A 16,592-nucleotide genomic window follows, 5' to 3' on the forward strand; every position below is an offset into this window, starting at 1 on the left:
GGACGAGCACTGTTCGTTTAGTGTGAGCGGGTGATTGGGTTGAGTGGGTGGTGGATGGATGGACCCCTCTGGAGCTCGCAGCCTGGAGAGGTCATGCTGCCTGTGTGGACTACCTGATCACCCAGAGCCCAGGCAGGTAGAGCTAACTGGTGATGTAGACTACATGCCTCTCTACTGGGCCGTGTTCAACGGTCACCTGGACTGTGTCCGGATCCTCCTGGAAGCCGGGGCCGACCCCAAAAGAAGCATACATGGCATATACACCCTGGTCTGCTGGGCTGCCTGGCATGGAAGGCTGGACATACTGCAGGAACTCATCAGGTTCTGTGCTGCTGTTCCTGTTGACATAGACAGCGATCACACCCTCAAGAGGTCTCCTCTCTACATCAGTGCTGAACACAACCACCTGGACTCAGTAGCGGCTGGTGCATTTTTGTCCAGGGAGGGATACACCAAATATAGGCCTGGACAATGGGGTTGAAATCAATATTATAATCATAAGGATTATTCTCAATATCAATATCATATGTTTCACGTATGCAAAATCAGTGTTCATCTCATTGAACTGAATGGTGATGTCAAACAAACCTTATATTTTCAAATAGTATTCCTGCCATACCTCATTTGATCAGTTTTTAAGTAACATTTGCTTGTCATCATCAATTTAGACAGCAGAAATGTCACTATTAAAATAACTTCATATCATCACGATGATTCTACTGAAAGACAACAAACAATAATAGGCTATTGAATTATCATCCACTCCAGCCCTAAATCAAGCAAGTAGTAACGGACGTTAGCCTACTAGTACCTTCTGAATCATATGGGCAACAGATTAGTAGGCATATCAATCACGGAGCAGATTACAGAAATATACACAGTAACCTGGTCAGCAGCCCTCTGATCTCTACATCAAACTTCCCTTTAGCATCCATATTTACTTGAAAAGCACATGGCATAAACACTTTGGAAGAAGGACTTCCCACAGCATGTGAATGAGTTACATTACATTACCTATGAGGAAAGCACGTTCGTGCATGCAAATAGAGAGTCCGTCAAGAATGCATTGCCGTCGCTCTACCTGGCCCCACCTCCACCTGGTCTCTAGATACCAGCGCCCAGAATCCCTTTGTTTTGAGAGCGAACAGCGCATGTGCAATTTACACAGATCCTGGCTTAGCACTGGTGGAAGCAGGAAGTGCCCGGACGGCGTCCATGGCAGAAAGTAGTTGACCCAAAACAGTACACATGTAGATCATTATGAATCTACATTGCAGATTATATACTCACTATCTAATATTCACCTCGCTCATAAAAAATATATATAGGATATATATATAGGCCTATATATACATTTTATTTCCCCCTGCTTCATGTGGGTATAGGTGGGGCGGCGCCCTGGCGCCCTCTAGTGGCCGGCCGCCACTGCCTGGACTGCTTCCGCCTGTTGCTCCAGGCCGCTGGCATTCTGACCCGTGACGTGGCTTCTCCCCTGCTGGAGGTGTTGCTGGGGTGCAGTGCCACATGTAGTTCTCAACGTAAGTTCAAGCCAGGAAGACTATAATATCTTTTACACTTCCTTAATTCACTTTATATCTCCACTCTTCAATCTACTCACAAGATCATAATAAGCTGTCAATTTCCGGGTTTCAATGAACAATCAGCTGGTTGCCGCCCAGTCTTTGTTAACCAATAGCATAGTGTCACATCACTGCTCTCATCACCTCTCACCCCACACACCTCCAGTGTAAGCCAATCACATTGCTCCTCAACCCTGTCGTAAGCCAATTGCTTGGAGACGGGTTCCTTAAATATGCTTTTTTTTCTGTCTCATTCAGCCTCTCAAACACCGCTGCTGTCAGGATCGCACCCTCCTCCTCCCCTTCTCCTCCCGGTCATCGCAGATCTATCCGATTTCAGTCGGAAGATCTCATCATGATGAGTCTCAGAAGGAAGATCACCAGCACCACCAGTATCTAGACACTGCAGGGGATATATCTGGATGCTGATCTGGGCTGATGCAGCTCTCTCAAGATCTCCCTGCGGTGTCTAACTGCCACAGACTAATAACAATACTTTATTCTCATCATTCTTTCTGTAGTAAATTATTCACTTTATTGTAATAAATATCACTTTATTCATCCTTTGGTCTCTAGTCTCTCCTGATTGAAATGGCCTTCGGCTCTTTTTGCCTCTTCCTGCACTGTATATTATTTTCCTTACTGTACAAGTTGTCATTATTGTGTTTTTATCTGGTTTCTGTGCAAATAAACACAACTCACTTTGTGACTGTACTCACCACGTGATGAAATAATAATCCAAATTTATGTTAAACATATTTATTTATTATTTTCGTAGTAAATCCACACACCGAGACCTAAACAAAGAATAACCGAACTAACAGGAGTATAACCGAAGTTACTTCCTTGTTTGCCATGTGACACATGCGCTGTGTGCACTCATCAGTAGGCTACAGCGCATGTGCACTGCACACAGTGCATGTGCTGTACTGATGACTGCTGCTTAATAAGCGGTTAATGCTTACTATCTCAACCTTAGGCTTAGTTAAGCTAACCCTAACTTAACCTTAGGCTAACCCTAACTTAACCCCTGGGACAAATGACCCTGTCGTCCACTGTCGACACCCCTGGGTTAGGATGCACTCTACATGTCGCTACACACTTGCAGTTGTAAATAAGCGACACATTTAGGCACAATCTGAAGGTAGGCGCTGCTGCTGTGTGTTTCAACGGAAGGCTGACATTTGATTCACTTAAGCAGGGCTGGCCAAACTACAGCCTGCAGGACAACTGCACTTCATTGCCCACTTTTAAGTGGCCAGTCATGAATTTTGGAGGGGAAAACATGCGCATGCACGCACCTGTGTGTGTATGTGTGTGTGTGTGTGTGTGTGCGTGTGCGTGTGCCTGTGTGTGTGTGTGTGTGTGTGTGTGTGTGTGTGTGTGTGTGTGTGTGTGTGTGTGTGTGTGTGTGTACTTTGTGGCTAGCGTATACAGTACTAGGGCCCTTCGAATGTGCTTCCACTGGAGCTTGTTGTGACTGCCTTACACCACTGGTCTGCATCCATGTCTCTCCTCTCTCTGTCTACATCTCTCTTTCCCTCCCTCTCTCTGTCTGTATCTATCTATCTATCTATCTATGTATCTCTCTCTCTCTCTGTCTGTATGCCTCTCTCTCTCTCTCCCCCCTCTCTCTCTCTCTCTCTCTCTCTCTCTCTCTCTCTCTCTCTCTCTCATTGTTCCTGGTCACACATGGTCTATTGTTCTCGGCCGGTGTGATCTGAACGCATCTGAACCCTGACAACTTGGCTCTTCCACAACAACAACATCATCAACATGTATTCAAAACACATCATGTTGCAGAGGAACATTATGCTCATATCAGTGTTGGGGAAGAGTTTTGAGCTCAACTTTTTGGCTATGACAAAGATGGCATTTTCATCCCTTTAGTGTTTTAGTGTTATTTTTAATCACTGCTTTTTCATCTGGATTCAGCCTCCTTTGACCCACCTTCTCTTGTTGTGTCCATCCTGCTGACTGCTGTGATGCAACACAGACACACACACTGCAGGCTGCATTCAAATGCTCTTGTCTGGTTTAGTTAGGTGTTGGAGTACTTGAGACCGGTCTCAAGACCACATTTTGATGGTCTCGGTCTCGTCTCTGACTCGCCCTCCATCGGTCTCGGTCTTGTCTCGGTCTTGGGCAAGCTGGACTCGGGATTTCAAGACCAGCCGAGACCACAACTGCAGTGACATCATTCCTTGCCTGTGTGTATATATATATATATATATTTTACTGTGATTGGGTGTAAAAATCCCTCCTTCAATCGCAACCAATAACCTTGCAGTTTGAAAGTTTTAAACGCTGTAGCCACTCCCCTTCACATTCATGCACAAAGGAAGACAACACAGGTCAACAAGGTGGCTAGAGACAAACCACAAAGGGGGCGGAGTCATAGGTCATAAGGTGTTTTCATTCTGTCCACTGTGTTGATCCTTTCTGAAGGTCAGTGATATGAAAGTGTTTCAGATCAAAGGATTACATTCTGTTACTGAGTATATACTGTACAGCCATTTATATTTTATGATAGTTCCTAAATACATGTAATGATTTATTTTGTTGTTAGCAGAGCAATAGTCTAAAGGTTAAATGGTCGCGTATAAATGCTCTTGAAAATGGTCTCGCATTTGTCTGGTCTTGGTCTTGGTCTCGGTCTCGCCCGCCCTCGGTCTTGGTCTTGTCTCGGTCTCGGGTTAGGTGGTCTCGACTCTAACGCTAAGGAAGGTTCCTAACTGGGGGAAATTACATGGAAGTACCTATTCCCCTTATGTTGCCACGCCCACTTTTTCTCTTCCTTGTCAGACGCAATTGTATTTCTTCTTCCGGTTCAGCGTGCCGGCTAGACGGTTGCATTGTGAACATCGATAAACTGGAAACTATGAATGAAGTTTGGAAACATTGAGCAGCTACACTGCAGCGAGTGTGGCCAACTTTAGTTACATGCTCATAGCGTTACTGCTGCGAGGAGCCGATGGCGTAACACATATTTAATATTCAGGGAACACTCCTCCACTTATGTACATATTGTATATTTGATTTAACTTGATTTGATTGCAGCTGCAATGTTGTGTTTGTCTTTTTGTTATCTTCCTACTTCTTTATCTCTGTATATTGACCAGACCGCTACGCTGCATACATGTACAGACACTAAGACACATTCCTCGTATGTCACTTGCGTACTGTGGCAATAAAAGTGATTGTGATTGTGATTCTGGAAAGCGTAGATAGGACCTTTGAGGAGAACAGTCTCTCTCACACACACACACACACACACACACACACACACACACACACACACACACACACACACACACACACACACACACACAATCATCTGAGACCTGTCTGTTAACTGTCTCTGGTAACTGGAGTAACCGAGTCATGGTTAACTGACCCAGTGCTATAAAGCAGAAAACCCTGACCTTCTCTTGCTCTTCCTCTCTCAGTATCTTTTGTATCGTACTGAAGTGTTTGCATCATCTTTCCTCCACAGCTCTGCTTCCTCTCACCATCATCTCCCCCTCTTCTTCCTCTGATCTCATCTCCTCACCTAAATGTTCTCCTCTCCTTTCCTCCCCTCTTCTGTGTCTCCTCTCACACAGACTGTATAAATCACAGCCAGGTGTTTGAGGTGCAGGTTTAGTACACTAGGCTATGTAAACTACGTGCTCAATACGCCACTGAGCGTTGCTTGGTTGTGGAGATGGAGGTTTGATTGCGTTTAGCAAGCTTACCTGTTTGTGTGTGTGTGTGTGTGTGTGTGTGTGTGTGTGTGTGTGTGTGTGTGTTTGTGTGTGTGTGTGTGTCAGAGCCGCCCCCCTCTCCGTGTGCGCGCACGTGTGTGCGTGCTTCACCGGCTTTGAGCTACTCTCTTTCCATTCACTCTCGACCTCGCTCGACCACTGAACCACACGCTCTCTCTCTCATTGACTGGCTTGTGGAGCTGGAGGGAGGGGCCTATATGCTTAGAATTGAGGTAAAGCGCACAACTCCTTGTATGAACAACAGACCGGGTGCCTGGATAATAGATAACAATAAAAGAGGAGAGCCGGCACTCACGGTAGGCTAATTTGAACAAAGCCTTTTATTGGGCAGATAAAAATAGAACGTTTCGGCGTAAAGCCTTTGTCAACCAGGTTGACAAAGGCTTTACGCCGAAACGTCCAGCAATAATAATCAAATCAGCCTAACGTGAGTCTCCTCTTTTATTGGGGCCTATATGCTACATCCTCTCATGCTAGGCACCGTGACGTCACCCATTGGTTTGGTTTGTGGCATGAGGGTCGGTTTAGGCATGAGGAGTGACGATTGGTTGGGGTAAATATCAGGGTAAGCCAATCAGAGGCAGAGTGGGGCATTCAGAGGCAGAGGAGGACGGGGCTAGTATTTAAATTGAGTGGGATTCATAATAAGCAGCAGCGCCGCCTACTATTGGTCTGTGATGTGATCGGCAAGCTGCACGATTAGTGGACAGGCGACCTGTCAATCACGCCCCAAAACATAGTCTGTTGTATTGTCTATTTGTGTTTCTACAACAGCATGAGTGAATACTGGATTCTGATTGGCTAGCAACAGTAGTAAATAGGCCAACAATCTACAGTTCGGCTCCAACCGCAGTATCACTCCGCTCCCTGATGCTGACTCCGCTCCCTGTGCTGACTCCGCCCACTGTTAGCCTGTCAGTCTGCAAATCTCTAACAAGGAAATGGCCGATCTCTAACAAGGAAATGTCCGATTTCGTAGTAACGTTTGATTTACTGGGTGGATTGAGTTTTGAGCAGTGGTTAGATGAAGATGAAGGTGAAGTGAACAAAGAACGACATGGTGAAATTGGGGAGAGAGAACTGGCTGAGCTTGAGTTGTCACGAGTTCGGACTAGCGGGAGGTCGGACTAGCTGGAGGTCGGACTAGCGCCCGGACCCCGAACCTGGGACTGTCAAACAAACAAACGCCCTCTGCCGTCACCAGATATCAACACACCACCACCAAAACGGGCTGCTTTAGATAACTGTTTAAATAACTGTACTTTTACAGGCAATGTATCAATAACTGTGAATCCCGTTAAGGAATAGGTTAGTTGTTTTTTGGCTCAAAGGCAACTAAATGTTTAGTGCAATCATTGATCTTGTGTATGGAACTATATTCTGTGGCGGAAGGATAAATGTATTCTGAAACCAGTAATGATTGTAAATAAATGAATTGGATGTTACAATTGTGTATTTTTTATATTATTTGGTAGCTGTTGTAGAAAACAAATTTACCACTCGAGGTCGGGATTGTGGCCACATTTACCACTGGTACAGGGTTTATAGCACTCGGCTTCGCCTCGTGCCACAACCCTGTACCAGTGGTAAATGTGGCCACAACCCCCTCCCTCTCGTGGTAAATTTGTTAACTAATTGGGAGCATAATTGACCAAATGAACATCATGGTGTATTGAAGAAGACTTGAAACTAGTGATTCAGACCATCAACTCATTAGCAAATCAAGTGAGCAGTAGGGTCGTTTTCCCCATAGACTTCTATACAATCTGACTTCTGTTTGCAGGCATGAACAGGTGAGTTATCTAACCTCAACTGGCCATTCAAGGAACTGACGTTTTTGGTATTTCCACATTGGCTTCATTTTTCAGACCTGCAGGTCGCATAATCTCTGTGTTATCTATAAATATCATGTGAGCACATGGAGACTGTGTGTGTGTGTGTGTGTGTGTGTGTGTGTGTGTGTGTGTGTGTGTGTGTGTGTGTGTGTGTGTGTGTGTGTGTGTGTGTGTGTGTGTGTGTGTGTGTGTGTGTGTGTGTGTGTGTGTGTGTGTGTGTGTGTGTTTCTTCCTGGGCTTCAGGAGAAAAGAGTCTGGGAAACTGGACTCACAGGACAAGGGCTTTGGGGTCTGGTCTGATTGGCCAGACCTCAATGACCTTTGCAACCGGTCCGGAGTCCAGCTGAAATGGACAAAAATCACCATGCAGACTGAAGTCCCTGTCTCCGATGAACTGGTCACAGACCCCTGTGTAGCTGTTGAGGCCACCATCACCACACAACAGGGAGAAACCAGCAGACTGACCACAGAGTCAGCTAGGAGAGTCCTGATTAATGCAAAGCAGGCTGAGGTCAGGCAGCACTGGTGTGGACTTAGACTGCAGGGGAAACTAGCGTGTCTATTGCTGACCATTCAGTCTCACACTCAGTTTTTAAGAACGCTGCAGTTGGTGAGGACATTTTAAAGTTTGCCATCAAAGCGAGACTGCAAGTGCTACCCACGAAATATAATCTGTCTACCTGGTACCCCCACACTCACAATCCATTTTGTTTGAACCATCCAGATTCACAGCACCATCTAGAATCCACAGCACACATAACGAATGGATGTCATGCCCGTATTGTAAATATTGTGTCTGATGCAGTCCATAACATCATGCCTGCTAGTGCAGTACTGTATAAGCACAGTAGAGTGGTACCAGAGTGGTTTGGGTCTGCCTGTGATGTCTTTGCTAATATCCCCAATACACCCGACGCTGTTTTTGTTGACACCAGCCATAAGCAGGTGCTGATGCTAGAGGTAGGCTGTGTCTTTGACCTGTACATGGACCAGGCATTCCAAGACAAATATATAAAATACCAACCACTACTCGAGACCATCACGACCCTAGGTTATACCTGTAGATACAGTGTGCTTATATTTGGAAGCCTGGGACATGTACAAAAATGCACCATGAGAGGCCTGCAGCTTGCTGGCCTGACAAGGGCAAGAGCCAAACAAACTGTCAAATATTGCTCTGTCTCAGCAATTATTGGCAGTCTAGCAGTGTGGAGAAGGAGGTGCTATGTGTATCCATAAGTACTCAGTATTAATTGACCCTGATATATTTGTTTCCCTGCTTATGAAATGTAATTTGTGGAACCAAATAAAGTATTTAAAATGTGTGTGTGCGCGCGGGTGTGAATCTATTTCTCGTGATACTGAACATAATTTCCCCTCTACGTTAGGAGGACTGGGTGGCCCTGACCCTGGCCCAGAGAAGAAAGAGAGAGAGAGAGAGAGAGAGAGAGAGAGAGAGAGAGAGAGAGAGAGAGAGAGAGAGAGAGAGATCCAGTTGTATGTCATTTTAAGGGGGAATTGGACCTGGCTGTATGTGAACAGCATGAATCAGTGAATCAGTGAATTTTAATAACTGGAAGAATGAATAACTACTAACCAGAGGAGTGAATATTAATCACCCCCCCCCCCCGCAACCACAACCTAACCGTTAAGTGCCTGTGATTGCACAACACCTGCCAGCTACAACCATTTATTACAACATGAGAGAAGAGCATGTGAATACTATATTGGAATATTACAAATAATTTTTTCATTTTATAATTCATCTCAGAACTCCACAAAATCTATCAGACAACCAACAGGTTAATGATTATGGCTCTCAAAAAAGTTGCCCGCATTTTGGCGAAAGGCGCGGGAGCTAAATTTGTTTATGAACCTTCATAGATGACAAATCCACTGAGAAACGAACCTTTGCTCTAGTCTACACGGTCACGGAAGCACCGGAAATCACCCAACTATAAGGTTGCCCTTACATTTTCATCTAAGTATCCCTTAGGAAAAAAATATAGTTGCATAAATCACCTTAGGATATTGTAAGAGAAACCCCTTAGATCTCTCTGAGCATTTGCCCTTATCTATTTAAGCATTCCCTTATGTGTTATAGAATGTCCTTAAAACAGCAAACTTGTGTTGAGTTTGGGCCTTCTGTTTCCATGACAACGGAGTTATTGTGGCCTGAAAATGCAAAAAAGTGAAACCAGGTTCCAGAGTGGAATTCTGTGATAACGCTCCCCATAATTGGTAGGCTATTCACCTTAGGTAGCCCCGCCCACTTGACCCAGTTTTGTTATGACTTCCTGTTCAAAACACCATCTGTTTTACCTGCTCACTGTACTGTACTGTCGCAGGAAGTGTAAACACTATAGGAAGTAACTGGCTGACCCTGTGTTGGAACATAAGGTGAATAGCATTGGTTCACAAACTGTGGTCTGGTCTGCGGGGCTCCACCTGGTGGTCCACCTATCTTAATTCAAAGTGCAGGTCTATTTTATCCAGATTTTATGAATTTGTAATGGTTGTCTAATATGAATTTAATAGCAAAACCTTTATAGACTTTTTTTTTTTTTTTTTTTTACTTGGAACTCTTCAAAACAATCCTAATTCAAATACAGTTTGACAATACAAACAGTACAATACAAAACAGTACAAGTTTCCTCCAGAAATGCATAATTTTAATTGGTAAAGTGTTTGGAACAAAAGCCCAAACAACAACTTTCAGATTAAAGAAACAACAACAACAACAACAACAACAAAACAAGACTAGACTCTAGTGTGTTTTTGTTTTTTTCAAACTAGCAGGATGACAGTGGATGAGTTAACATGCACAGAGTTGTTTTTGTGTGGAGTGAGGGCACCCTCTGTTGGATTGTAGCCTACTTGCTTGTGTGGAAGTTGAATGGCTGGTTTCTCTCTCTCTGCCTGCTCTCTGTCTCTGCCCCTCCCACTCTCTCTCTCTCCCTCTCCCACTCGCTCTCTCCCACTCGCTCTCCCCCTCCCCTCTCTCCCTCCCAATTCAATTCAATTCAATTCAAAGGGCTTTATTGGCATGATAAGGTGCATCTTATATTGCCAAAGCATACTTAGCACTTACATCCATTAACACTTAGCAATTACAAAGAATCAAAAACAGAAAACAAGACATTTTGTTACCCAGTAACATAAATCACAAAATCTGAAGATATTCAAAGAGGAAGATTGAAGATCCCCTCCCCCTTCCTCTCTCTTTGCCCCTCCCCCTTCCTTCCTCTCTCAGAAGAGTTTCACTTCAACATATCAGTGTGACGCAGAACATTTGCAGCATGAAAAGGTATTGTTTTATTGTACAGTAACAATGTGTTCTGTCATATTGTACAGTAATGATGTACTCTGTTATTGTACGGTAACATTGTATGATATTTTATTATTGTAGAATAATATTGTATTGTGTTTTATTCTAGGGTTAGGTGAGGGTGACTAGACTGAGGCCTAGTTTACACGACAACGCTCCCTGCATAAACTTGCAGGCAAACTTTTGTTGGCTTTGGGCCTTCTGTTTACATGACAATAGAGTTATTGGTCAGTTATAGGATGGCACGGTGGCTCAGTGGTTAGCACTGTTGCCTCCCAGCAAGAAGGCCCCGGGTTCAAACCCTGGTCCATCCCAGGTTCTTTCTGTGTGGAGTTTGCATGTTAAAGCAGGCTGCTTTTTACTTCACTGAAGAAGACATGTAAAATGTCATCATAAAAACTAGGCGTAGGCTACTTGCTGTTTTCTCTGCCACAGACATGAGACAACATTGATACAAGTTATGCTGTTTCTTCAGGTCAAGACATCTATTTATCAACATCATAGTTTATCTTTTGATCTTTATGTCTTGTTTTAGATTTTAGATTCATTCACTATGATTGACGTTAGGGCATTTGTATATTTTTATTGTTTCTTAATTTGCCTCTGAGCGCCCCCTGGTAGTAATTTGGAGCTGTATGAAGTCAAGTTTCAAACACCACACATTTTGAAACCACTATTAGGCCATGTTTAGACGACGGACTCTGCATAAAACGACAATCTGTTGTGTTCTTGCCTTTGATTTCACGTTTATACACAGTGTTACTGATAATGATTCACGTGCAGACGGCAGACTGGAACCACAAATGTCATCACCAGTGTAACCAGGGTTACTCATTACAAAAGAAACATATTATGTAATATATTACTTTTAACAGTAACTCAGTAATATAACTGATTACTAATAGGATTTCAGTAATATTATACCAGTTACTTTGTCAAGTAACTCAAGTTACAAATTGAGTTACATTTTATTAAATCAAAGCACATATTTCAAAAAGATACAATCATTTCCTAAACAAACTGTGTTTTTATGCAAATAACCACTATAGATGACAAAAACAAAGGAAAAGAATAACATTTAGAATTTTGGATTGTTTACACTGACGTCAAGGCGGCTGAAATTATTTTTCGGGATGTTCCGGGGCGGCGATGTCATTCTCTTGCTGCTGTTGTTTTGGTAAAAGTACTGTAATAAGTAACGAGTTACTCTACACAGAAAGTAATAATGTAAAGTAACTTATTACTTTCAAATGAAAGTAACTAGTAATATGTAGTATATTACATTTTGAAAGTAACTTGCCCTACACTGGTCATCACCAACCAACTCCAAGCAGGGTCAAGTCAGTCAGTATAAAACTGAAACTTCCTGTTACAACCTTCACAATAATGAAGCGCTACTTAAAGAACTACTTCAACACATTTTTACTTGGACTTCACTAAAGCATTCATACATACATCTAGTCCTAAAACGTAAAAGGTGTACTGCACTGAAACACCATTTCAATTAAACATCATTCTTTTAAGGTAAATTCTGCTAGAACACTGCCATTGTTTTTAAAACATGAAATCTGGTTGTCCAATTAAAAACAACTTGTGGTTGTTGTTGTTGTTGTTGTTGTTGTTGTTGTTGTTGTTGTTGTTGTTGTTGTTGTTGTTGTTGTTGTTGTTGTTGTTGTTGTTGTTGTTGTTGTTGTTGTTGTTGTTGTTGCTGTTGTTGTTGTTGTTGTCGTCGTCGTCGTCATCATCATCACTGTCATTGTTTCTGGTTATCCACTTTCTGCTGTGGCTTAGTGTTGGGAACCAAACCAAATTAGAACCAAATCCAATACCGGTAAAAAAAAAAAAAAAAGATGAATTTCAGTTCTACTTCTATCGGTTCCTAAACACATTTCAGGTGCACTTTTGATTTATAGTCTGCCAGTAAAAAGGAGTCTGCCCGGCTGCTGTGGCTGTTTGCCAGTTGAATGTATATGCATGTCTTCCTGTCTCCTAAAGCTACACGCTAGTGCTCTTTCTGGACTGTAAAACTTACTGTGATTCACTTCCATAGATGACTTCCATCACCAGCATGTCCCTTGACAGTATTGAATCATATAATAACAGCAACCAAAAACATATGTTCCATAAACTCTATGAAGTCAATTGAGAATAATGAATGACTTGGCTTGTGTTGAGGTTCTTAAAAGTAAACGTTTATCTGTGAAATCAGCATGTGACCTGTTTTGACCCCGTCCCTCAAAGAATCACAATCGCCAATCATCAATAATTGGAATCGATAGGCAGAATCTGAATCATTAAAATCCAAAGGATACCCAACCCTGCTGTGTCTGTCTGTCCTGCCTCCTCTCTGTGTACCATGGTTTTATTTTATTTTTAATTATTTATTTTTATTATTCTTATTATTAATATTATTCTTATTATTATTATTGTTGTTATTATTGTTGTTGTCATCATTGTCATTGTCTCTGGTTGTCCACTTGCTGTATCTGTCTGACTTGCCTCCTCTCTGTGTACCAGGGTCCAGCAGGAGAGTCCAGGCTCTCCTCAGCCCAACTCTAAGTCCACGAGGCGTAAGCGCACAGAGCATGGCTCTACTGATGTTACACACCAGCCTTCTTCTGGAAAGCGGTAGGTTCTTCTCACTATTACAATCTGTCTGTTGTCTGAGTCATTGCATAGCCTCCCTCAGTGTGTCATCCAGGTCCTTTCCAGATATTACCACAATGTGTAGTGTGAACGAGCAGAATTGTGTTCGGCCACAGCTATGCCATTTTACCTGAATCTTTCAGGAAGTGTAAAGAGCACCCTGTGAGTGACCTAACGGCTAACAGAGTCAGATTTCTGAATTCGGTAATTAGGGACGACTAAATGAGCAAAAATGGCAAATTAGTGGCCAAAATGACTCAACACAAGTACAGTCCCATGGATAGCTCCAGAGTGGAGGACCTCACAGGTGCTTCAGGATGGAGGAGCACACACACACACACACACACACACACACACACACACACACACACACACACACACACACACACACACACACACACACACACGTATGTATATATATATATATATATATATATATATATATATATATATATATATATATATATATTCTGTATGAGTCTAAAAGACTGCTCTACAAAACAACCTAAATCGATGTTTATTTGGATTATGTTAGCCAGAAACAAACGATTATTTGATTATCTATCTACTAATTCCAAGAATGTGTGTGTGTGTGTGTGTGTGTGTGTGTGTGTGTTTGTGTTTGTGTGTGTGTGTGTGTGTGTGTGTGTGTGTGTGTGTGTGTGTGTGTGTGTGTGTGTGTGTGTGTGTGTGTGTGTGTGTCTGTGTGACTAATTATGATATGTATAAAACTGTGTTTCCAGAGATCATGACAGGCAGAGAGCAGAGTCACCCAGCTGTCTGTCTATGAAGAGTGACCGCTCTAAAGACAGACCTCCATACTTCAGTAATGAACCTGGACCTTCAGACACAAAGTAAGAGGACTGGTTATACTGGAATGAGGAAATGTTATTTGATAATGTATTGAAAACTACGGAGTCCAGAGGGCTGTACCACGAAGCAAGATTAGTGGCTTAGCGAGGTAACTTCAGGTTTAACCCTAGGTTTGCCGTACCATGACGCTAGTTAACTTCTTACCGAGATAGATCACCATAGCAACTTATGCTCTACGGCTAACCTGCTTTGTAGCAGGTTAAGTTCAGAGGATAAGATCAAAACCCATGAAAGACCCACCTGCTTACCAATCAGCTCTCTGGAAACAGCGAGTCGCCATTCATATGGTCCCGATATGAAAAATACATTGCATTCAAATGAAAAGAAAAAAGGAAAAAGAAAAAGAAAACATGGCTCCTGTTGAATTAATCGAGGACTGATTAGCCTTGCACACGATTTCAGACGGCAGCCAGTCTTTATTGTCACACGAACACACTACAACACATGCATGCGCCACTACACACACTCATGCTGACGGTGGCCGGTGAAATATGTCCTCTGCATTCAAGGGCGCGCTGGGTGCGGTGGGTGCTGCAGCACCCCCTGGTGGCAAGAGATGGAATATATATATATATTTTTTTTTTACAGTGCACCTGAACGCAACATGCAAAATACCCGCTGAATAAGTGTCCAAATGTTCATGTAATTCTGGCCAATACTCCACTTCTGTTATAACATTTCAGTCTGGAAGATATCATCTTTATGACTAAAAGGCTAAATGAATAGCTTAGAAAATGAATAGCCCCGGGGCCCATGGTACTATTAATCCGGCCCTGGATCTATGGGAGGAATAGCAGGTAGGCTATCAATGTCCCTGATTCCTGAGGGTAAATTGAGTAATGCTGCAGAGAAGAGGAGAAGACACTGAATAATGACATCACAACAGTATAATCCTAATGTTAATTTAAAATTAAATATTCCTCTAAATATGGCTAAAAGTCCAAAAAACGTCAGATTTTCGGCGGTGCTGCGCTTACGGGCAGCACCAAGAGTCCCTTCCTTACAGCACCCCCTACCTAAAAGTACTTCCAGTGCCACTGTCTGCGTTTGACCCATCCAGGCTTGTCCTTTCCTCCAGGGGGCAGGCCGGAAGCAGTGGTCGCTATTTCTTTCCAGCGCCCGGGGACCTTCATTGGACCATCATTGGACCAACTTCAGATGTTGTCGTCACTGGTCGGATGACGATCTTCTGCATGTTTTTAGTGGGGGGTTATGTACGGAGGAACCCCCTGGGGGGTACGGGGAGAACATGCAAATTCCACACAGAAAGGCCCTTTCGACGAGATAGCCCACCTGGGCAGTAGGCACTGAAGATATGGGGGGGTCACAACTCCAGCGCCCACAGCGTCCCAGGTGGGAATCGAACCCAGGACCTTCGAGCTATGAGGCAACAGCGCTTACCACTGCACCACCATACCCCCTTGCACTTGTTGCAGGGTACATTTAACTGAAGCCCTACTTACCACTTTGGAATATGTTTTTACATATTAATTTCTGTGCTCTCAAGTAGGCTAGATACATTGTTTGAGCCCGCCGATCGATTGCAGCTGAATGGTGAGTGGAGAAATATCACTAAACCGGCATAAAAAGGTTACATAAACGTCTCCAAAGCGCACGGTGCCGTGTGCGCAACGGAGCTGAGGCTGACGTTGGGTTGGACATGGTCATACATGCCAGAATAGCCTACGCAATTTAATATGGGATCGCCTACACACAGATTATTCATATCTAGGCTATTCCTGCATTTTGCACCTGCAACTGTGTTGCTTTTGGCCTGTATGATGTGATTGAACTTAATATTATTTCCAGCATAGTCATTGTATGAAATATGGAGATATGCGACTCTGCTGCCAATAGCCAAAAAATTGCCTATTTTGTGGTCACATACTACTGTATGTGACCACAAAATAGGCAATTTTTTATAAATGAAATCTATGCCCGCACGTACCATGTCAATTCAGTTCAGCAGCCTTTCTAAATTTTATTATCATTATTTTTTTATTGATAGCCTATTAGCCTATAATAATTATTCCATCAGTGCAACCAAACACATCATGAGATCATTATTATTCATTGATCCTAAATGGTCTAAAAACGCCTATGGATTTTGGAAATAGACATGCAGGTTATATTGAGTTTATTGAGAGGGTGAATTGAGCTGCTGTAGATAGCCTACGTGGAGGCAGAAACCACTCTTCAAAGAAGTTACTGATACTATACTAATAATATCCAACGCGGTTTTTGATTCTGACATACATAGTAAAGCTTCACGATTTGCGCTTTGAATGAATGACGAAATAGGCCTGGTGCTGTAGAAGCTGCATGGAGCAGTCCATATTGCATTGGGATTGGCTAGTTGTTAAAAACCACACCTCTTTTGTGGGCACGAGCTCCTGTGCACGGGCATTTTCATGTGCACGCGCTCTCAACTTGATTAGAAAAACCTGGATCCACTTAACGAGTTGATAACTACATTCGTGGTATGACTTAACTAGAATCCAGCTAGATGGCAATTATCTGGTTTAGCGCTTAGCTTCCCAAGGAAAGCCAGTAATGTAATGCA

General features: G+C 43.0%; 1 protein-coding gene across 1 annotated transcript in view; it reads left to right on the forward strand.

Annotated features, from left to right (window-relative positions):
* Positions 1-7,546: 7,546 nt before the first annotated feature.
* The window catches only part of LOC310792269 (protein NLRC3-like), a gene marked incomplete at both ends in the record, with an annotated part of 46,711 nt that continues 37,665 nt past the window's right edge, over positions 7,547-16,592 (forward strand). The window contains 2 exons of the mRNA XM_083653991.1: positions 7,547-7,707; positions 13,028-13,138. Of these exons, the coding sequence (XP_083510117.1) occupies positions 7,547-7,707; positions 13,028-13,138 (272 nt within the window). The remainder of the gene's footprint in view (positions 7,708-13,027; positions 13,139-16,592) is intronic.

The sequence above is a fragment of the Poromitra crassiceps genome (assembly GCF_964638095.1).
Source record: "Poromitra crassiceps genome assembly, chromosome: 17".
Classification (NCBI taxonomy): Eukaryota; Metazoa; Chordata; class Actinopteri; order Beryciformes; family Melamphaidae; genus Poromitra; species Poromitra crassiceps.